Raw genomic sequence first — 23,843 nt, 5'->3', positions numbered from 1 at the left:
CAAAACAAACCTCTGCAAGCACAATGATTGCAGCACATTGTGGTCCTTGCCAGCAATAATTACAGTCCAGCAGGGTAGAAACCTAATTTTCAGGCAAGGCAAGTAGAAAGCAAGTGAAAAACAAAGGGATGAAGAAGAAAAATCAGCAGGACAGAAATAAATGGAGGGTGGGGTAGTTGCAGAGCTGAGCAAGAGGAAGAGATTATCTGACCTTAGACTCTTTATTAAAAGTAGTTATATTAAAACAGCTCTTTGTTGTTGTTGTTGTTGTTTGTTAGTTTGTTCGTGTGTTTTGTTTAGCACCAGCTTCATTCTTGTTTGTCAGATTTTGTTTTATTTCAGTTTTCCTTTGCCTCTTCTGGCTCAGTACGGTCAGTTTAACCTGATATGATGAATCCTGTTATTCATTTATCTTCACGCTGGTACTGCATTGCACTTCTATAGGCACAGTCGAGCAATACTGTTTTACCTGAGAGCAATAAATATGAGCCATACTTTCAGAACTAAGTGACATACTGGCACACACAGATATTACATTGGCATTTAGGATTTCCCAAGTTTTGTGTGCATATAAATTCAGGGTTACCTTAGAAATACAGATTAGAGCTGTGAGTATGCAGATGAGTATAAGCAGTTTCCTTAATGGGAGCTGCCAAATCAAAGGACCAGCTAGGAAGAAAATACATCAAATAGATGCTGAAGAGGGAAGATGTGGTCAAACAGAAAGCAAATGAAGTCATAGGTGATTCAACCTCTGAAGTTGCATGGGCATTGAGACACTTCAGAGCACATAAGTATTATAGATTCCAGTATTCTAATCACAAAACTTCTGAATTATTAGTACTGGTTCCCCTGCCCAGTTCCTTTGTAACTGTTCGTATTTATGTCCCTTACTAATCTGGGTGAAGCAGGGGTATTGGAGAAGGCAGGAGAGGGTGCAGCAGACGGACAGACAAAATTCAAGTTATTTGATCAGCAAGTCATACACACCCATGGGAAAATCCTTGGCACAAAAATTGTTTTGCTTTATCGATTCCTCTTTAAAGGAAGTATAAAGCAAGAGACAGAATAGGTCTGTCAGTGTTTTCTGTTTTCAGGCCTTGTTGGATACATGAATGATAAACTTTCCTTAGAATGGACTGCGGCATGGTGAACAGGTTAATATTCTAAATGGATGAAGCTGATTGTACCACTAGAAGGAGAAGCAAGAGCAATAGGTAGGGACATCAGCCACTGTCAGCACTAACTGCAGATTCTCCAGGTCATGCTATGGGAATTCATTTCATACAAATATTTTGCAATAGTTCAAAATAGCATTTGGTGAAATTATTCACAGGATAAAAAGGTTATTCCCAACTATCAGAATATTTGGTTCTTCTGATGCCTTTTCTAACCAAAAGTAAGTCCTTCCTTCCTTCATTCCCAACACTTTTTTTTTTTTTTTCCCTAGAACTTATTCTGGAAACTTGATAGAAACAGAAGAGCTTCTTCTGTTCAAGGACAGTTATAAATGCCCAGGATTGAATTTGAATAGCTATGCAACACCAGGCTGCTCTAAGAATTTCTAAAGTATCCTATTACAGTTAACACTTTTTTATTTTTTTTTATTTTTTTTTTTTACAGTAAGCTTAATGTCAGCCCCTTCAGAGTAAGAAAAAAAGCTGAAATATATTCAGATTTTTAGCTGGTATTTGTTTGAAGAAAGAGGATACGACATCATATCAGAAGGAAGAATGTACAACTGCACTGAAAAGCATTTTACCCACTGTCATGGAGGCAAGAGAAAAAAAAGAAATATCATTCTCTATACCTCAGATTGACAGTGCCTGCTGACTACATAATGGATAACTGTAGAGAGAGAAAAAAGCAAGGTGGAAATGATGGCAGCAGAGAAAGCAGCCAACAGTACTCTCTTACTCTCTTTACATACTGTATTCTTAGCATCTTGAGAATGCTCCAAATTATTCACGCTTTTAGAGATGGGATTGTTTTTCACTGCCATTTCACTGTCACATCAGGAGAAAATACAGTGATTTCAAATTACTCTAAATGATTTTTTTTTTTTTTTTTTGCTATCTCCATACAATCTTCTGAATGTCCTTAAATCTCACCCATGCCAAATTCACTAGCTGATGTTTGTATGCATCTTGGTCAGAAAAACAAGACACCTCCTTTTCTACAAAAAAAAAAAAAAAAAAAAAAAAGAAAACACACACACGCAAAAAAAAAAAACAGATACAATTATGAATAGGGCCTGAAACTCACCTGGTTGAGAGGACAGGTTCAGAAACATAGGCAGTTCTTTTTAGAGTGCATGTTGACATTTATAATTTAACTAGGCCTACCTGAATATTTCAGAGGAAAATTCCTCTGAAAAGAAAAAGGAGACTTTAATAAAACAAGGAGGTCTGTTATGCAAAGTCTCAAAATGGCTCAGATAATAGTGGAAAGCATTTTCTTTTTTCTTGCAATAAATAATCCTGTTTAGCTCAGAGGAAAACCGGCTTGTTGTGGAGGCATAACAAAGATCAAAGTGAGCAGGTGAGTAGATGGATAATACTGCAGAAGAAAGAGGGTGGCCAAATAAGGGGAAATTCAGGAACAGAAAGTTTAGAGAGAATTATGTTTAGGGAAAGAAAACCTAAATTAAATGGTGTGCTATTCTGAGGAATAAAAAAGGGAATTCCAAATGAGGAAACAAGAGGTAGCATACACATGAGGGGAGAAGTTTGAATGTTGACTGCAAAGTTTCAGAATTATTTACATTTCCTTTTCCTTTGTGGCAGCACTGCAACACACTTTACATTATTGCTTGATCCAACAATTTGTCACAGACTCATTTTCTGGTAACAAGCAGAGAACAAACAAAAAAATCAGTGTTTATAAGAAAGGCAGCAATTCTGCAAATGAGGAGCCATCTAGATGCACAGAAAATCATGTTACAGAAATTACTGTCAGTGTTTGGTTTCTCCAGTAATTGGTAGCTTTTGTTTGAGACTGAGACGGCTGTGTCAACCTCTTAATGACTGGTGAGAGAATGCTATGGAAATGTCACAGCTCTGTCCCATGTAAAAAACTTACAGTGTACACATACTTTTTAAGCCTTACAGCACTGCCAACAGTTTGAAATGTAATAAGGTTGCATGTGGTGCTTAGGGACACGGTTTAGCGGGTGATATTGGTGTGTGTGGGGGGATGCTTGGACCAGATGATCTTGGAGGTCTTTTCTAACCCTTGTGATTCTATGATTCTATATATATTTCCAGTAGAATAAATGACCCCAAATAAGTTTTGGAAGTAAAAACATTGAAAACAATCCTTTTCCCTTGTGTTTTCATACTGTTACATTAGGCAATTTATCACTCTATACAGGCAGTGTACCAGCTCCTGATTTTAATGTTGAGGAAACAGGAATAAATATAAATTGTAACTCACAAAGAATATAAGCAGAGAAACAGAATTTAGATATTGTTCTTTAATTTACTGCACATCAGCATATTCTGATGCTAAACACAGATGTGTTTCCACGCACATATATACTGCCTCTGACAAATGAATACAGAGAACAGGTAACAACAGATGAGGAGAAGGTAGAGGTACTTAACAACTTCTTTGTCTCAGTCTTCACTGGGGTCAGGCTTCCCACACCTCTTGAGTCCTCAAACATCTAGGCAGGGGCTGGGGGAGCAGAGTCCCTCCCACTATAAGTAAAGAGCAAATTTGTGACCTCCTGACACACCTACAAGTCTATATGATGATGACATGCATCCCAGGGTCCCGAGGGAATTGGCTAATGTAGTTGCCAAGCCACTCTCCGTCGTATTTGAAAAATCATGGCTGCCAGGTGAAGTACCCAGTGACAGGAAAAAGAGAACACCACACCCAGTTTTAAAAAGGGTAGAATGTAAGACCCAGGGAAATACGGACCAGTGAGACTCACCACTGTGCCTGGCAAGATCATGGAACAGATCTCCCTTGGCAATGTTAAAGCACATGCAAGACAAAGATGTGATCCAGGACAGCCAGCATGGCTTCGCCAAGGGCAAATTGTGCTTGACCAATCTGCTGGACTTCACCAGTCAACAAGAGAAGACCAACCGATTTCATCTACTTGGACTTCTGTAAGGCTTTTGACATGGTCAAACACAACATCCTAATCATTAATTTGGAAAATCTCAATGGATTTGAAGAGTGGACCATCTGGAAGATAAGGAATTGGCTGGATGGCTGCACCCAGAGAGCTGTGATCAATGGTTCTATGTCCAGGTGGAGGCTGGTGATGAGCTGTGTCCCTTAGGGGTCTGTCTTGGGACTGCTGCTTTTCAGTATCTTCATCAGTGACATAGACAATGGGACTGAGTGCACCCTCAGCAAGTTTGCAAATGACACCAAGCTGAGTGGTACAGCTGACAGCAAAAGAAGAGGTGCCATTCAAAGGTCCCTGGACAGGCTGGAAAAGTGGGCCCATGTGAACCTAACGAGGTTCAACAAGTCAAAGTGCAAGGTACTGCACCTGGGTTGGGGCAATCCCAGGCATGAGTACAGACTAGGAGAAGAACTCACAGAACGCAGCCCTGCAGAGCGTGACTTCTGGTGGATGAAAGTCTTGACATGAGCTGGCAGTGTGTGCCTACAGCCCGGAAGGCCAACAGTGTCCTGGGCTGTATCAAAAGAGGAGTGGCCAGCAGGCTGAGAGAGGTGATTGTCCCCCTCTGCTCTGCCTTTGTGAGGCCCCACCTAGAGTACTACACCCAGGTTTCGGTCTCCCAGCACAATGAAGGTATGGACTTGTTAAAGTGGGTCCAGAGGAGGGCCACAAAGATGATCAGAGGGCTGGAGCACCTCTCCTATGAAGAAAGGCGGAGAAAAGTGGGGCTGTTCAGCTTAAAGAAGAGAAGGCTCTGGGGAGACTTCATTGCGGCCTTTCAATACTTAAAGGAGTCTTATAAAAAGGATGGGGAGGAACTCTTTGCTTGGGTAGATAATGATTGAACAAAAGGGAATGGTCTTAAACTAAAAGAGGATAGATTTAAATTAGACATTAGGAACTAATTCTTCACTGTAAGGGTAGTGAGGCACTGGAAGGAGGTTCCCCAAAGAACCTGTAGATGTCCCATCCCTGGGGGAGTTCAAGTCCAGGTTGGATGGGACCTTGGCCAACCTGGTTTAGTGGCAGGGTGGTTGGAGTTAGATGATCTTTATGGTCCCTTCTAACCCAAGCCATTCTATGATTCTATGATTCTGTAATTCAATGAAGGTTTGCAGTACAGGAACTGGTTGAGAACAACTAGGAAGAGAAATGGCTTGGGGTAACAAGATGATAGGCATCAGCCATTTAGCTATTTAACCCCATCAAACTAGTGTTTACTCCAGAATGTACTCTTCTGACAAACAAACAGGCACCCATGCCATGGACTGAGGAGGTCAGAGTTAACTGAGGAGGTCATAGTTAACAGTTAACTATGCCTGCGTGTGTCTGGCCTGCTGAGAGACACCCATGTGCATGCCATTTGAACTTTACATTTACAGTCTCATTCATCTCAGGTCATCTCATAAGTGTGTGTCCCTGTACAAGTCCCTTTAAATCATTCTGGGAAATTAGGAACTGGCAGCAACTCACAGCCTTAGCCAGTGTTACGATTGAATAAATACATCGCTTTTGGCACTTGTCCTTGGATCTGCAGTGTCTTTGCTCTCCTGCTAAGCTAACAATCTCGGTAGAGTACTATTTCTGTAAAAACCAGCCAAGAAAGCTAATGTTATTCTAGGCTTTTATTTAGATAATTTAACCGATAACCTTTATCTTGCTCATGGGTAGTAACCACTGAAAAACTAAATAATGTTTCAAAGCAAATTTTAATAAAAAAGAGATCAATGATGTAAAAAGCTCACCACTGAGATGGATAAACCTAATATTCTCTTATTTTAAGAGACCAAAAGTCCAATTTGTTCATTCTCACTGCTGTATATACTGAAAAATTATGTCTTGCAAACTACTGCCTTAAACAATGCTGTCTGTAGGACTTACATGCTCAGATACATCTTCAAACGTTGGTTTTAGAGGGAAGTGTGGTGAGTTGATTGGATAACAACAATATTAAGACTGGGGACTCTTGCTCTATTTTAAACCCAAATTTCACTTTTTTTTTCATTTTTTTTTTTCTATGCAACATCTGTACAAATAGTCTGACAGAATATGGGTGCCCAGGTTGCTTTGTTATAGGTGATACAGGTGTATGTTTATTCTGGATTTACGTTGTCAATAATGTTGTGATGACGCACAGAAAACAAGCAGCAAAATTAGTCATGAACCTTTAGTGTCATAACTGTCTTGGTACTGATATTAAGCAGGTAATACTTGGAAAAGGAAGCTCAGTTGATTTACATGAGCTTCTCTAAATATTTCTACAGGATGGCAAATTGGCAGATGCTGCTGTATCTACACAGAAGCTCCATCTCATATAGTGAGCTCCTCATCAATGAATAAGATATTATAGCATTAATGAATGGGTCTACATGACTCACCTGAAGCCATGGAAAGAGAAATTATATTTTCTAAGAATGGCAAAAAAAAAATTACAACTTGTCAGACATGACTGGGATGGGTAGTGAGAAAGGTTTCTGACCATTATGTGGAGTGTACACGCTGCATTGAATCCTTCCAACTTCCTGACTGGAAATATTGGTTTGTATTACATTGTGTATTATATTGTTGCCTGTATTATCTTGCTGGCCACATGCTACAGTTCTGCCTCAACTTTCATTACTGAGACAATTGACAGGGCTGTATAATGGCTCGGTGTGCATTTTGCATAATTACTTGTTGGAGTGGTTTAACACTGATGAGCAGTGTCAGTACCACACAGCTGCTCTCTTACTCTCATTCCTCAACTGGATGAGGATGTAAAGGGGTAGGTAGGGAGAGAAAATGAAAAATGAAATGGAGGAAAAATGAAAAAAGGCTTGCACATTTGATATAGGAACAGTTTAAGGAAAGGCAAAAAAGGAGGTCATACAGAAGCAAAAGGAGAAAAAATATTTTCTACTGCCTATCCTCAAGTGATGTTCAACCACTTCCTGGAAAGCAGGACCTGTATGTATACACAGTAGTTGCTTGGGAAGACCAGTGTTTTCATGAGAGTACCCCCTTCTTCTTCTTCCCATTCCCCAGGTTTTATTGGTGTGTGTGACATCATGTGACACGCAATATTCCTTTGGTTTGTTTAGGTCAGCTGCCCTGGCTGTGTTCCCTCCCCATCTCTTGCCACTCCCAGCCCAGTGGCTTTATGGAGTGTTGGAGTGATGGCCTTGGTGCCGTGCCAGCTCTGCTCAGCAATAGACGAGACATTGCTGCAAAATAAATTCTGTTCTAGCTAAAAGTGCAGAGCACAGCACTGTGTGGGCTGCTGTGGGGAAAGTGAACTCCATCCCAGCCAGACCAAGTACACTTGTTAATAGTGTAAATGGTTTAATGGAAGTTCCTACAAACATATTTTTAAGGGAAAAGAAACAATCTAAATCTAAATCTGCAAAAAAGATGCAAATTTAATCATGCAATACACAGAAAAATGAGAGATTTGTAATAAGTATCTAAAAGGTGACTACACCTGTGATAATTGTGTATGCAGAATGCATCAAATAAACCTAAAATTGTCCACTTACTGACTGTAAACAACATACCAGATATTTGCTATAACCCTCTAGGTGGCTGGTGTCACAAAAGAACAGCACCAGACTTGTGCACCACAGTGGTTTAAGATGAACCAAATAACTGACTAAATCACAGAATCATTTAGGTTGGAAGAGACCTCCAAGATCACCTAGTCCAACCTTGGACCTAACACTAACAAGTCCTCCACTAAACCATATCACTAAGCTCTACATCTAAACGTCTTTTAAAGACCTCCAGGGATGGTGATTCAACCACTTCCCTGGGCAGCCCATTCCAATGCCTAACAACCCTTTCAGTAAAGAAGTTCTTCCTAATATCCAACCTAAACCTCCCCTGGCGCAACTTTAGCCCATTCCCCCTCGTCCTGTCACCAGGCACATGGGAGAATAGACCAACCCCCACCTCGCTACAGCCTCCTTTAAGGTACCTGCAGAGTGTGATAAGTCCGCTCCTGGGCCTCCTTTTCTCCAGGCTGAACAATCCCAGCTCCCTCAGCTGCTCCTTGTAAGACTTTTTCTCCAGACTTCTCATCACAAGTTGCACACTTTTGCTTTGACATTTGATCTCACATTTTTGGGCTTTTTGTCAGCAGAAGCTCTACTTCATCTGCCAGCAGTTGAAAAGCAGCTGCTAGGATCAAAAGCTGTTCAAGGCTTTGCTGTAATACAACATTTTTTTTTCTTTTTGTTAAGTAACTGTTTGGCTTGTTGAACTTGTTCACTGGATTTCTGAAATAATAATAATAATAAACAAACAAACAAAAACAAAAACAACAAGAAAAAGCAGACTTGTCCTTGCACAGACTTTGTTCTCTGTAGAGTCAATGGCAAAGCCCAGTTGACTTCTTGGTGGAAGGAGAAAAAAAAAACATGATATTGTCTTCTTAGCAAAAAGGAATCAAATAAAGCTTATAGAATGCAGAACTACTGGGTAGAACCCTAAGACTTATTTACAGAAGTAGGGCCTACATACTAGACTAAAGCTTTTGATCTGCATTGACTGCAAAGGAGACTTAACCTTCATCAAAATTAGGAGATTTGCTACAGTCACTACTGAAGATGACTGGCCCCTCCATTTGGACACAGAGGACTAATTAACGTCAGTACACTTTATGCTGGAAATCTCATGGAATGTTTTTATGCTGGAGAATTCCAGCAACCAGCAGACCATTAGCGACATGACATTTCCTCACTACAGATCTTTACTGCCAAGTTACACGGTGTTCACAGCAATTTTACTCCTGCAGGAACCACAATTTTTACTGTTTGAGAAGTCACCACTCCCTCTTCTGCCTCTATGAAAAATACTCCACTAGCATTACAAAATCTTAGCTGAAATGATTTGTTTATGAAGCCCAATTTATTAAAAAAAATTGGATTAGAATGAAATTTCTAGCCTTCGGGAAGGGCCAAATAAATAAATAATAATTAATTAATAGAAAATTTGAAAATTCGTTGGCTAATTCTTAAAAGTCCATTTGATTTAGCTAATATTTAATTCAAACATGTCTATGTGTACATTAATAAACACATCCAGATGATGGTTAATTAGCATATTAATTCTCTGAACCTCTACATCCAGCTTAAAAACACACTGTGTTTTCTGTGTTTTGAAGCTAGTATATAGAATCATAGAATCATCTAGGCTGGAAAACACCTTCAAGATAATCAAATCCAACCATTATTATAGTAGGTTCTTTTTTTTTTTTTTTTTTTTCCCTTGTAATCCATTATTTTCAAAATACTTAGCAAAGAAATTAAAACATACTACCCAATTTTTACAATTACAATGTTTGATTATAAGACCAGGTTAAGCTTTTTTCAGAACTGTTCCAGAAATGTGGACAGGCTCGCTCCAGCCTTTTCAGTCAGACAGATTAGAAACCACCGGAGATGAATAAGTCTTACTGGTAGTCCAGATAGAATGGAAACTGCTAGATCACTCAGCAGCTTCTCAGTACTTTGGGTAAATTACCAATACAATGAGTAAAAGCTGGGGTAGTACTGGGGTAAAATGTTAGCCTTCCAATACAGGTTGCTTATAAACTGCATCTTTGCGTTTCTGGACAATTTGGATCTGCCTCTGAGGGAAAAAGGCAATAAATATTAAGCATCTTCACTATACAGGCTCTCCAGGTCTCTTCCCAATGCACCCAGCTACTTCAGAGTGACACCTGAATTGTTTAATTGGACAGCACCTGAGTTGCAAGTTAACCATGAAGACAACTGGAATGACCAGTTATATGTTCAGGAAAAACACGCAAACAAACAAACAAGCAAACCAGAAACAAAACCAAAACAGCTATAAGGTCACACTTGTCCTCAGGTAGCCATTATGTTCATCACAATGACCATGCACCAAGCCACAGGAATAGCTTAGAATAGGAGAGGCAAGGAAAAATATCTGTTTTTTGCTGACGTGAAATAGCAATGGGATTTTCTTGTTTTTCTTGTAGCAAGAAACAAGTTAAATTTTATCTGTGGCATCTATATGGAAATGAGCTCCAGGGATTGACAGGCGCATACAAACCTATGCCCACTACCAATAATCTCTTTCCACAAACCCTTCTTGTACAGTCTTAGTAGCAATAAGAAAACAAATTTAAGCAACAGGCAGTACACAGTTAATGTACGATTTTTTATTTACTAAGGTACCAAGACTGGACCTATCCTGATTCATGGCAAAAGCCTCTTCTATGAAATGGATATAAGATTATGTCTGTTAACTCTCAAAGGACTATTTGGGAAACATTAATTTTATGACAAACCTACCTAGTTGCACTAAATGTGTTTTTTTTTTTTTTTTTAATATTTTTCAGGGACATGTAGTTCTCTGGCTTGCCAGAGTGGCCTTTCCCAGACCCTGCCCAAACAAGCTTCCTTCTTTTGCTTCTCTCTGCTCCACTGATTTAGGAACAAATCACTCCAGCAATATGCCAGTCTAAGCTTCAAAATTATTCAGTACTCCTAAAAAAGTAGACCAGCCTGTTTTTGTCAGATAACTCAAACACCAGAATTATTGTTCTAAGGGCATATAATAAGTACTGACACACAGATACAAGAAACAAGAATTCTGAACTATAACCCAACACAACGTATTTCTAGAGTCTTTCTGAAGTGAATTATCTGCTATCCAGTTATTTGAGGGAATCCCTTTGCAGCTGCTAGGGCAGAGCTGGGCCACTACCAGGCCTTGACAGGCTGAGTCCTCAGGCAGTGAATTGCAATGACCTGCTCTTTGAATTCTGAGAAGAAATTCCACATAATAATAATAATAATAATAATTAATTGTTATAACAATTATTGTGCTAATTTCTGGAATTCCAGTTCCATTTTATTGTGCCTTTGGACTAATCAATATGGGTGCAGATATTCTAAGTGGAAAAATTCTACTTTCAGTTCTTAAAAACCTCCTAAAACCTCCTTCCTTCTCCTCCCCTCCCTCCTTTTTTTTTTTGGTTTGTTTTTGTTTTTGTTTTTCAGTGTCAGGCAAGATATAAAATGGGCTCTTTTAGCTTCTCATGAGCTTCATGTATGAGATGGGAAAATATATTCACAGTACTTTTTAAAAAAGAGGTTTTTTTGGACTTTACAATACTGTTTCTTCTACAGTTAGTTTTTGGTGAGCCTTCATGCCATTATTCGAGGAAAATTTTAGGGTAAACATTTTTTTAAGAATTCTAAGAGTAACAGCAGAGAATCTCCATAAATTACATTAGAAAACATTCTATGCCCTTGTAACCTACAGTCATACATTCATAGTCTTCTTAATTTTAAATAGAATTTTATGCTCTATACTTTATTAATCACCTTGGTCCAAATAAGTTTCTGAATGTAAGTGCAGATGCATGCAACAGTATCATAACTAAGTTTACAATTGAATCAAACCTACTCATTAAATAGACAAGTAAAATTTGTTCTGTGCTGCAAACCTTACAGACTTAGTTCTCTCATCTGCAATGGCCTCACCTTATTATCTAGCTCATGTACTCAGATTGAATTCATCTAATAAACTTACAGTTCAGCAAACAAATGGAATATTATACATCTAATAATGACAATCCCTGTGCACAAAATTCATTCTTTAAGAGTGAAGCTCAAAATGTCAGAACTTGAAAAGTCTGATATCTTATGAAGGGTTATTATCATTTTTTTTCCCTTCGATCACCACATTCAAATCAGTTTTATAAAAGAGGTGACAGTCTTTTTATACATTCTAAGTAGGCAGAGTAGGAAAACTTGCTTTCCTAGACAGCTTTTTGTTCCTTTCCAGAGATTAAATTGTGTTCTATTTTCTCTTTTCACATTTCCTTTTCACATCTGTGACTCATCTGTATTTACTATTTTCCTACCTATACATGTTTGCACTTATCTGTTTAGGATGCATACTGTAATACTGCCAGTCTCTCTTCCACTGTCGTCTTTGCTTTCTATGAGTTCAGCAGCACCAAAGTTAGGCAGTCAGGTACACTGTACCCATAAACTTAACGAAAATAGTCACGATCAGTTTGGCTGATGCTGAGTTCTCATAAGAGACAATTATCTACATGTTGCTTTTGCTAAGGGAAAAAAGTGTTTTCCCTTATTTTGTTTGTTTCTTTTGAGAGAGAGGAGATCAGGGTGATGATGAAGTCTGTTCACCAAGCAGTATTTTGTATTATGCACAAACCAAATTAGAAGGTCAACACTGAGGAAGGACAAGAGCTGGGACAGATGTGGAAATATGAAACATCTGGCTATGTAGAACCAGTGAAGTCTCCACTCACTCCTGGGAATACTTCACATCTCTAAGGTCATCCACCTACTCTGGCAATGATTACGAAATGATTACTTCATCGTTATAAAAATGGGCATCGCAGTACAAAAAGTTTGTGAAGCTGTTGGAGAGTGTCCAGAGGAGGGATACGAAGATGGTGAAAGGCCTAGAGGGATATGAGGAGCGGCTGAGGTCACTGGGCCTGTTCAGCCTGGAATAGAGGAGGCTGAGGGGAGACCTCATTGCAGTCTACAGCTTCCTCACGAGGGGGAGTGGAGGGGCAGGTGCCGACCTACTCTCTTTAGTCACCAGTGACAGGACCCGCAGGAATGGTGTCAAGCTGAGGCAGGGGAGGTTTAGGCTAGACATCAGGAAGAGGTTCTTCACTGAGAGGGTGGTTGCACACTGGAACAGGCTCCCCAGTGAAGTAGTCACTGCACCAAGCCTGTTGGAGTTTAAGAAGTGTTTGGACTGTGCACTTAGTCACATGGTCTAAAATTTTGGGTAGACCTGTGTGGTGCCAGGAGTTGGACTCGGTGATCCTTATGGGTCCCTTCCAACTTGGGGTATTCTATGATTCTATGAAAATCCTCATTCTTCTACATTCATATAAAATGGTATGAGTCTTAAAGGAACCATTAGGCCAGCAACCACACCTCAGACATAAAATCTTTCTGTCATACTGCTGCTAAAAATATCAGTGAGTACAACTAAAATACCAGAGAGAAACACTTGTGTTTGTGCGTACACTTTACATTTGGTTGGGTAAGTGTTATAAATTCAGGTTCAGAACACCTAATTATGGGCCAATCATCTCCTGGCTGATGGCTCTTCACAAGACACATAGGTAAAGAATGTAAGTGGTGACAGGTTACATGGCTGTAAAGAAACTTGTAACAAAGGCACAGTCTTGCACAGAATAAAAATCCTGATGTGAACTCTGTGGACAAAAACTTCACAGTTAACTTTACAGGAGTAAAGATTGTTCAAAGCCTGACAACATATTCTGTTTTAGATGTCTGGAACAATCCAGAATTGCATTCTTCCCATCCTGATAATTCCATCTCTCTCTGTTACATTCTCTCCTTCCTGCTTTCCTGCCTCCCTTGTTCTTTCTCTTTTACATTCCCTCCCTTATTCCTTTCTGCCATCTTCTAAATAGGATTTATATATTTGCATGCAGAACACTGTTTCTGCATATACATATGCATTTTATTATTATTTTTGTTCTTTATTAGTATTATTAAGATGTTAACAGAAATGTCTAACAAGTAATGTAGAGTAAAGATTTTATTTGTTATATATATCTACTGATGGCACCTTATTTGATACAGTAGCTACATTACTGCATAAAGAAATATTTTCAAAAGCTTAGACTTGCATGAAAACAGCGTGTTCAGAACTACTAAGGTGTCTAGGCCTTGCAGCGAGACTAAATGTCTAGGCCATTCAGTGAGAGTACCTCAGGAGTGGAGCCTATCTCCAGCACCTTCTTCCCTCACATTTCTCCTGTGGACAATATTATATGCATGTCCAAATTTTTAAGAATGTCTTTCACTGTGGGTATCTGGTGTTTGGAGACAGACTACATGTGTGGGCATAAAAAAAATGGTTAATTTCCTGTGCCTTCTGCAGTAAGGCAGCCTTTTCAGAAAAGAGCTATGTTTGGTTTTTACTCTTTTATGTGGTAGCCATATCTGCTGTGATGAAAAGAAAGTAAGAGCAACTCAACATTAAAAAGGTCTGGCTTGGATTTGGAGAGTAATCTATTAAGGAATTCTCTTTATTCACTCAGTTTATAAAGCTCTTCTACTCTCTGCATATAGCTACTACAAAAATCATTGCATGTGAAGCAGACTTGAGTGCCATGGAAGTCACAGTATATCTTGACAGTAACAATTGGACAAGAAAAGAATTTCTGTAGAATGATCACATTTTTTTTTTTCCTGAGAGTTTTAATGTAAAGAGAATGTTGGTAGAATAATACAAAAAGAAAAATAACTCTATTTTGATGTAGTTCATCTGTGAAAGGGATGATCAGTCTATAGCTCATGGGCTGCACAGACTGCTTGTGAATAATTTAGAGTCTGTTATACAGTATGAATTCTGACAGTATGAGTAAGAACCCAGCAGAGGCTGCTGATGGTCATGTGCCCAGCTCACCTTCACCAACCATCTACCTTGCAATGGCACAGAAGAACTGCATGCTGCTCTCAGCTCTTCCCAGCAATGTTGTCTTTGGAATTCTCTCCTACCATTGCCTAGGTTACATGTTCTGGGTGATTGTGATACATGTAAACGGTTAATTGTGCATGAGGAAGACCGACCACTTCTTGATGGATGCATGAACTGCTTGTTTGTGAAAACTTGTTGAGGTAAACCATATAAAGAATAGCTTCTATTTTGAAAACTCTCACTAGAAGGGAGATTTTTATTAATACTTCCTAATCATCATTTCCCATCAAGTTTCAGTGGTATTATTCATTATATGCCATATTTTCAACTGAAGTTAAAAGGCAGTGCAGAGGATGAAGTCACAGAAAACTCCAATAATTTCAGAAAACAAAAAATCTGTAAAACATCTGAGTCAATATTTCTTCTTGGTTTTTACCCTACACAAAATGTTGCAGCATGCCTTCAGTCTGGAATTTTGGGAAGCTGCAATATGAACTAAAAACAAAGCTAAGAAGGATTATATTACAAAATGGAAGGGTGTCTGCTCAGTCAGTTTTTAAGAAATAAAAGTAAAAATAAAAGATCCAGTTTAATCCCAAGTGCTTTAAAGTGTGATTTTGCTTCTGCAAAAGGACCTTCATAGAGCTCCTAGAAATTATTGAAAGATCTTATGTTATGTATGAAAGAATAAGTATGAGTAAAGGGTGACAGATAAACATTTTTTTTTTTGTATTTGAAAGGAGTAGAATTTCAATCACAATATACCTGAGGATGACTGAAAACTAATGATATACATACACTATTAGCTATATTTTGACATGTAAAAGTAAATGCAGAGGAACTTATGAAAGTTGGAATAAATCATTTCAAATAAGAAAACAGATCAAAGCAAACAAAAGTCACCATAATATAGAATAATATCCTTTTAGAATGTAGATCACAGTCAACAGTTTTGTAAAATACTTCAATAGGTGCCTGAAAAGCTCAGTCAAAACAATGCACTGAGCTTTGTCTTTGTCCCTAAGGAATGTGTAAACATACCAGCTCCTTCTTCTTCATGCACTCCATGAGAATAATGAAGAGGTGTTGTGCCTGGGTTCGAGTGTATGTGAAAGTCTTCTGGATGGTAACTAGCAACTGGTCCCTCAAAGACTCATTGATAAGTCTGAAATTCAAAAAGAAAAAAAATAGAGAAAAAGTAAATTTCTGTTACTGAAACAGACATAAGGGAATATTGTAACTTCAGGCAAGGGTCAAAGAAATAAAAGTTAGGTAATAAAGCAGGGCCGTCTGTTCTGGACTGGCTTGAAGGAAAGGAATTGAAGGAAGGAAAGGAAAGGAATTCTGAGAGCATCAGAACAAAATTGGAAAACACTGTTCTAGAAAAACATATTGATCATGCTGGGGTCCCTCATCTCCAAAGTTTTTCTTTCAGTTCACATGTACTGCATGACAGAAGGTCAGCTCTGTGGGATTTCCTAACAGAAACAGGTACCAAACTGACAGTCTGGATTTGAGGAAGACCAACATGTGAATTGAAGACCTTTCTATTAATGAGTTAGCAGAATTCAACTCACAGTTCATTTTGTGAAATTGGGAACATTTTTGTTGTCAGTGTCTTTGATTTTAGCTTGAGTATCTCAACAGCTTCAACCAAATAAGGAAGGCATAAAAAACTTACTTTGATCCTGAATCCACCCAAAGAAACCATTTTGCTTTTACTGATCTTCCAGAATTTTAAACCATTTTTATGTTCCTCCTCGTTACTAATGTTATTACTTGCAAAAAATGGCTCAAGAGCAGAAAGAAAAGATATAAGATGGAATATTAGTACTTGAACCACAGTCCTTTATATCAGAAAGTCTATTCCTCAGAACCGTTTTGGGTGAAACACTGAAGTCCTCAATGTCTTACAAATTAGTGGGCTCTAATTTAGAACGTTTTCCTTTTATGTACAAAAGTTCTACACTATAGCAGTTTTCTCACAAAAAAAAAAAAATGTTTAAAATTAGCAGAGGCAAAATGTTTAAGAGTCACATTAAAAGTCAATGTTGATCGCAGAGTCACAAGTCACTGTTGATCATCTGGGGCAATGAAAATCAAAGAATCTTCATGACTCACATTTTATGATAGAAGATAAACAAAGATATAGTTCTGCAGCAACCAAAAAGAATTATCAGAAGCAGCACAATATGTCAGTGTTGGCTTATGGTAACTGTTTCGGGAGAACAAAGACCAAACCTTTCATTTCACGCTGTTGGTAAATGTCACCTGTACTCTGGACTGCAGGAAATTCACTATACAATTGAATTTCAAAATGGATTTAAATATCTAGTCTTCCTGTCTACAGCAAACATGTTCTTAGAGGGGACAAATGGGAATGGTGAATGGCAATGAGACCTAGCAGCGCAGGACTTTCTGTGTGGAGTTATAGGAAAAAACAACCTGAAAAAACAACTCCTGTATAGAAGAAGATATGTTACAAGCAAGTGGGGACATGAAATGAGATGTCTGAGCACAGGCAAAAATATATGTTCACTTCATGCTAAAGAGAATCAACTGGGAAAGGCTGACACCCTGAAGAGTACACTTTAATTACAGTAAGTTAGGTCTCCTTAGTCTAGTGTATTTCAAGTTGCAGATTAGTAGGTCACATGCAAAATAAATTTTGAAGCCCTCTTTTTAGGGCTCTTTAAAAAAATTGGAAAGTTGTTTTTGTTAAGAATTCTGATTTTAAAGAGATAGTGGACATAGAAGTTATCATTCTAAGTATAAATTGTTAGACATGTTAAATTTTCCACATTTCAAACTAAGAAAGAAATAATGGATTAACCAGAAGAACAAATTTCCTGAAAACATGAAGTGGAGACTAAACAGAAATTTAAATAAAGCTCTAATTTCCATTGGAAATGATGTGAAATGTATGAAAAAAACCCCCACACATTAGGAAACATCTGAAATCAGAGACCTGAAACAGGAAAGAATTTCACAAAACATTTCTGAAGATTCAGTGATGAAAGATATCCTATTTTCTCATTGAAATTTACTTTTTTTTTTTTAAATATGGAACTTCAAGTTCGGAATTCTCTTGGGCTAAAGTAAGGGAAATTTTCTTTCATAAACACTGAGTAAAAGCACAATTTTTCTTCTTTTTCTTTTTCTTTTTCTTTTTCTTTTTCTTTTTCTTTTTCTTTTTCTTTTTCTTTTTCTTTTTCTTTTTCTTTTTCTTTTTCTTTTTCTTTTTCTTTTCCTTTTCCTTTTCCTTTTCCTTTTCCTTTTCCTTTTTCTTTTCCTTTTCCTTTTTTCCTTTTTTCTTTTTTTTTTCTTTTTTCCTTTTTTCTTTTTCTATTCCTTTTATTCCTTTTTTTGTTTTACTCTTCCTTTTATTTTCTTTTTCTTTCCCTTCCTTCCTTCCTTCCTTCCTTCCTTCCTTCCTTCCTTCCTTCCTTCCTTCCTTCCTTCCTTCCTTCCTTCCTTCCCTCATTTCTTTCTTTTTTTTTCTTCTTCCTCTTCTTCTTCTTCTTCCTCTTCTTCTTCTTCTTCTTCTTCTTCTTCTCTTCTTCTTCTTCTTCTTCTTCTTCTTCCTTCTTCCTTCTTCTTCTCCTTCCTTTTTCTTTTTCTCTTATACACCTACATTTAGTTACAGGAAAAATAAATAATTCTTCTCATAAAGTTTCCTAATAGTGTTTTTTTTTTTTTCACTTTTCCTAAGGAATATCTAATTAATATTAGTTTTGGTGCAAAGTTGATCTTTATGATCTTACCATGAAAAAAGGGGAGAAAGATGTTTTGGATCCATTAAAAATGTTGAAGTGGCAAACTGAATAAGGTGACATTTTAGTTTTGTTCAAGATATGCTGGAAGATTAAACAGCAAAGCAGAACTTTCTTCATTGCTTTGGCTGATCCTGTAGAGATAGGTGATAGCATTCTGGCATCTTCCCTCTTCATAAATAAATTTTTTTTGAAGTCTTGCCTAATATGCGAGGAGATAATACACACTCCCCTCAATAACATCACAGTCTTTCAGCCTCATGGCACATGATTTTGTAGTGAACACTGAGAGGATTTGAAAGATCTGGTCCATAGCCAGCTTCTTAAATTATTTAGTCACTTTTCTCCAGAGCTTTTTAGTATTCAAGTTGTACAATGTACTAGAGATTGATAATGATTATGGTATAACCCAATTTCAAAATATAAGTTCATTATAGATTTTTTAACTTACAGTTATCAAAATGCTTTGAAATTCTCTAAATGATACACTTCCATTCAATGAACTGCACATAATCTATTTCTAACTTTTCCTTCATGAATTCTTCTTTTTTTTTTTTTTTTTTTTTAAATTATTATTATACTTTTATTCGAGATAAAATATATCCATAAAATATCAGTGTGATGTGAAAACAATTCCCTACCATCCTTAATGGGAAGCTTAAGGGATTTTCTGTTTTAATTATGGTTTTCACTGTAGACAATCACACCATATGTCAGAAATATGACGAGAGTCTCTGCTGACTTTTTTTTTTTTTTCCATTAGAATTGCAAATAAGACACAGTGGTGAAACTCCATGGGACTGAATGAATTTCTACTACCTTTGAATCCACATATTTTACACAGCATTGTAATGAGAAGAGACAGAAAATAAATGTAATTATTCCTTCATTCTATTCAAATAATGATAATTTCTCTGTGCTTCATGGAAGGAATCCTAGAAAGGATTGGAAGTGAGCTTAAAGATCATCTAATTCCTGCCCCCTGCCACCCATTTTTTTTTTTTTTTTTAATTGAAACCTTTACTCCTTATGCTACCACTACATCATGCCCTGGCAAAAAGTCTCTCTCCTGTATGTCCCCTTTAGGTACTGGAAGGCTGCTCTAAGGTCTCCCTAGAGCCTTCTCTTCTCCAGGCTGAACAATCCCATCCGTATGCAGTACAGTACACCTGCAGTACCAGGTGATCTTGAAGGTCTCCTCCAACCTTAATGATTCTATGATTCTACGTTTCTATGATTCTATAACTCCAGATGAGGTTTCATTAGAGCCGAGTAGAGGGGAAGAATCACCTCTCTTGACCTGCTTACCATGCTGGTTTTGATACAGATCAGATATGTTTGGCTTTCTGGGCTGCAAATACACATTGCTGGCTCATGTTGAGCTTATCATCAACAAGCACCATGACGTCCTTCTCATCAGGGCTGTTCTCAATCCATTCTCTGCTCAGCCTGTATCTGTACTTGGAATTGCTCTGACCCTGATGCAGGACCTTGCACTTGGCGTTGTTGAACCTAATGAGGTTTGCACAGGCCCGTATTTCAAGCCTGTCAAGGTCTCTCTGGATGGCATCCCTTCCCTCCAGCATGTCAACAGCACCACACAGCTTGGTGTTGGGAAACTTGCTGAGGGTGCACTAGATCCCACCTTCCATGTCATTGACAAAGGTGTTAAATAGTTCCAGTCCCAATACCAATCTCTGAGATATACCACTTGTTACTGAACGCCACTTGGACATTGAGTGGTTGACTGCAACTCTTTTAGTGAGACCATCCAGCCAATTCCTTACCCACCAACTGGTCCATCCATCAAATCCATGTCTCTTCAATTTAGAGACAAGGGTGTCATGGGATACAGTGTCAAATGCTTTGCACAGGTCTAGATAGATGATGACAGTTGCTCTTCCCCTATTCAACAATGCTGTAACCCTATTGTAGAAGGCCACCAGATTTGTCAGGCACGATTTGGCCTCAGTGAAGTCGTGTTGGCTGTCACCAATCACCTCCTTATTATGTATGTGCCTTATAGCATTGTTTCCAGGAGGATCTGCTCAAAGATCTTGCTGGGCACAGAGGTGAAACTGACTGGCCTGTAGCTCCCTGAGTCCTCCTTTTTTCTCTTTTTAAAAATGGGGGTTATGTTTCCCCTCTCCCCATCAGTGGGAACTTCACTGGACTGCCACGAGCTCTCAAATATGATGGACAGTGGCTTAACAACTACATCTGCCAGTTCCCTCATGTCCTGCAGATGTATTTCATCAAGTCCCATGGACTCACATACCTTTATGATCCTTAGATAGTCTTGAACGTGATCTCCTACAGTGGGTTGTTCATCATTCTCCCAGTCACTGCCATTGCTTGCTGGAGCTTGCACTATGTAGCTGGAGCTCTTGCTGGTGAAGACTGAGGCAAAAAACTCGAGTACCTCAGGCTTCTCCATATCCTGGGTGGCCTGGTCTCCTGTTTCCTTCAGAAGAGGGCCCACAGTTTCCCTAGTCTTCTTCTTATCATTGATGCACCTTTCTTGTGGATCTTAATGGCTCTGGCCAAATTTAATTGTAAACAGGCTTTAGGTTTCTTAACCTGATCCCTGGCTGTTCGGACAATTTCTCTGTATTCCTCCCAGGCTACCTGACCTTGCTTCCACCCTCTGTAGGCCTCCTTTTTCTGTTCAAGTTTGGCCAGGAACTTCTTGTTCATCTGTGCAGGCCTCCTGGTGTTTTTGCCCAACTTCCTCTTTGTTGGGAGGCATCATTCCTGAGTTTGGAGGAGGTGATCCTTGAATATTAGCCAGCTTCCTTGGGCCCCTTTTCCCGCCAGGACTTTGTCCCATGGTACTCTACCAAGCAGGTCCCTGAAGAGGGCAAAGTCTGCTCTCCCAAAGGCAAGGGTAGTGAGATTGCTGTGTTCCCTCCTTGATGCCCTCTGAATGCAAAACTCCACCATTTCACGGTCACTGCAGACAAGGCTGCCTCTGAGTTTCCCCTTCCCCACCAGTCCCTCCTTGCTGGTGAGAATGAGGTCCAGCATTGCACCTCTCCTCATTGGCTCCTCTGTCACTTAGAGAAGGAAGTGTATCAATGCATTCCAGGAGCCATCCCACCACAACTCAATAAAGCTGATGAGGTCATTGCCCTGCAGGCATCAATACTTCTCTAACTTCTCAAGTTTATTCCCCATGCTACGTGTGTTAGCATAAGGACAATTAATATGGGCCCCTGATGAAGCTGACTCACTGGTTGCAGTGGCTGGAATTTCCTTGTGCTACTCTTCCGGTGCTCTCCTATTGACCCATGACACTTCTCCAGGCTCTGGGCACCTGTTGACCCATGACACCTCTCCAGGCTCTGGGCACCTATCACTGACACTGGCGTCAAACTGGGAGGAGCAGGATGGATTGAGGTTCTCTTCCTCTGGCAACTCTAGTTTCATGAGAGTTGCCAAGCTGGTGCCCCTCTTCACCGGCTTGGCTAGCCTGTGACTGAAGATACTCTTCCCTTTCTCGACAGAGGGACCCCATCAGCCCCCAGCAGAACAGGTTTCTCAAAGTGAGTCCCATAGTCTAAGTAGCCAAACCCCTGCCTGTGGCACCAGTCCTGTAACCATCTGTTGATTTGCCAGACTTGACTTGTCCTTTCAATCCCCTTCCCTTTGACAGGGACTGATAAAAAAACAAACAAACAAACAAAAAAACCAAACTGGATTCCTGAGTCCCTTACTGCTGCTCCCAGGGATCAGCATTACTTGCAGCTCTTCACTGGTAGTTGTTCTTCTACACTATTTTTCCCTGATTATGTTTATTGAATGGCTGTCCCTTGACGAAAGAGGTGGTTGCGCTTTAACATAGAAATGAGCTGCTTCTATCCAGCTTTTGATCTGCAAAGTGCTTTGGTGCAAGAGAACAGTAATGATATAAAGGTATGCAATGTGAAAGCAATCTTGCAATCTTGCATAAGATGCAAAAGAAACACCACGGGGTCAGAGAAGAGCCAAACTGCACGCACATTATCATCCTTTTTGCTCAAAGCAAAATATCCCAATATTTTCCCTATTAGAAACAAAGATACTTAAATCTCATACATAGCCTAAAATCTCTGCCACAGTGGATGCAGAGACAGATCAATCTAAAGGCAATCTTTAACAATTCTCATGTGAGGCTGCTCAGTTAAAGAAGAAAGAATGTTTTATATGTTTCCTTATGAACGTTAGGCAAGAAATATGTTTTTATGGCATTGAACTGAATTCCTTAAAGGTTTCATACTTGCAGGAGTAGATCTGATGGAGTAGTTAATACACTATAAACTCAGCTGGGAGACTGTAGTTGAATATTGCAAGTCCTTTTCCATTAAGTAAGGAAATATTTGCCTAAGAAGTGACATAGTTTTAACTTAGTATTTCATTTTTCTCTTAAATTCAGCATTTAATTAAAAAAATCTCTGAGGATTAAAAACTACTATTGAATGATTCCATAAATAGCTGCACTTTGCAGTTGTACTTCCAGTTTGTGCAAGAAAGTGAAATGAGAAGACATCCTTGATAATACAGTCAAAAATATTTTGGCTTTATGTGGAGAAGAGTTATTAACTAATACAATATTCACTTCAATAGTTTGGGGACTACATAGAGGATAACTTTGGGTGCTTATGATTAACCCTATTTTTTCACCTCTCAAAGCACTTCAACACATTTTCAGCTTTTGAGAAAATGAGAAATTAAGTGTTTCAGAGACTTAGACATTTAAATCAGGGAAAATAGCAATAAGCAGCTAAAAAAATCTTCAAAGTCAGAACACAGGGAAGCCTATATTTCAGCCTGCTTCTCATTTAGGTTATCTCCAGTACATAGCTTGTTTGTCATTAAGATGTCAAAGCTACTAGGAGCTCAGTGGGTTTACAACTAAGACTTATTTGTTTGTAGTGAAATGTAGCCACCTTGTACATTCTTAAGTGCTGCATTCAACATTTTTCAGACTGAGGCGATATGTAGTCCTTGAAACTATAGCTATGGTTAGCTTTAAAACAAAAAATAAAACAAAACAAAACAAAAAAACAACGAGTAACACTGCATTAATACTATATATCTGATATTCATAATGCTCAAGCCTTAGCTCTGTGGAAACTGCCTATCTGCCTTGCCTTTCCCCTGAAATTTCATTGGACTTTTTGAGACATGTGGTAATGAGGCCTCAAAACTAATTTACACCCAAAGACACCTTTACTTTGTGGTGTGCATCACAGTTCTTTCTGACCTGTTCTTAGCACATCATGCCATTGTAGAAACACCTCCTGCTAGGCAGGATGTACATAGCATTCTGTGCTCACAGTCTTGTTCCACTGCAGTACAATAAAGTCTGCTTGTAGTTAGAATTTGCACTGAAAGTCAGACTTAGGTTAGTGACATGTCCAACTTTTCATGAGGCTTTCAACTTTTCACTAGGCTTTAAAACAAGGCAGATCCACCTTCCTACCTTT

General features: G+C 38.7%; 1 protein-coding gene across 3 annotated transcripts in view; it reads right to left on the bottom strand.

Moving 5' to 3' along the window:
* TRPM3 (transient receptor potential cation channel subfamily M member 3) overlaps positions 1–23,843 on the bottom strand; it is a 485,203-nt gene that overhangs the window by 83,878 nt on the left and 377,482 nt on the right. For all 3 annotated transcript variants that reach the window (XM_040540026.1, XM_040540024.1, XM_040540025.1), the window contains exon 8: positions 15,644–15,767. In XM_040540026.1, coding sequence (XP_040395960.1) covers positions 15,644–15,767 — 124 coding nt within the window. The remainder of the gene's footprint in view (positions 1–15,643; positions 15,768–23,843) is intronic.

Source organism: Cygnus olor, chromosome Z (assembly GCF_009769625.2).
Source record: "Cygnus olor isolate bCygOlo1 chromosome Z, bCygOlo1.pri.v2, whole genome shotgun sequence".
In the NCBI taxonomy this organism is placed as follows: Eukaryota; Metazoa; Chordata; class Aves; order Anseriformes; family Anatidae; genus Cygnus; species Cygnus olor.
Note: the sequence above shows the minus strand (reverse complement) of the source record. Positions and strands in the feature narration are given on the sequence as shown.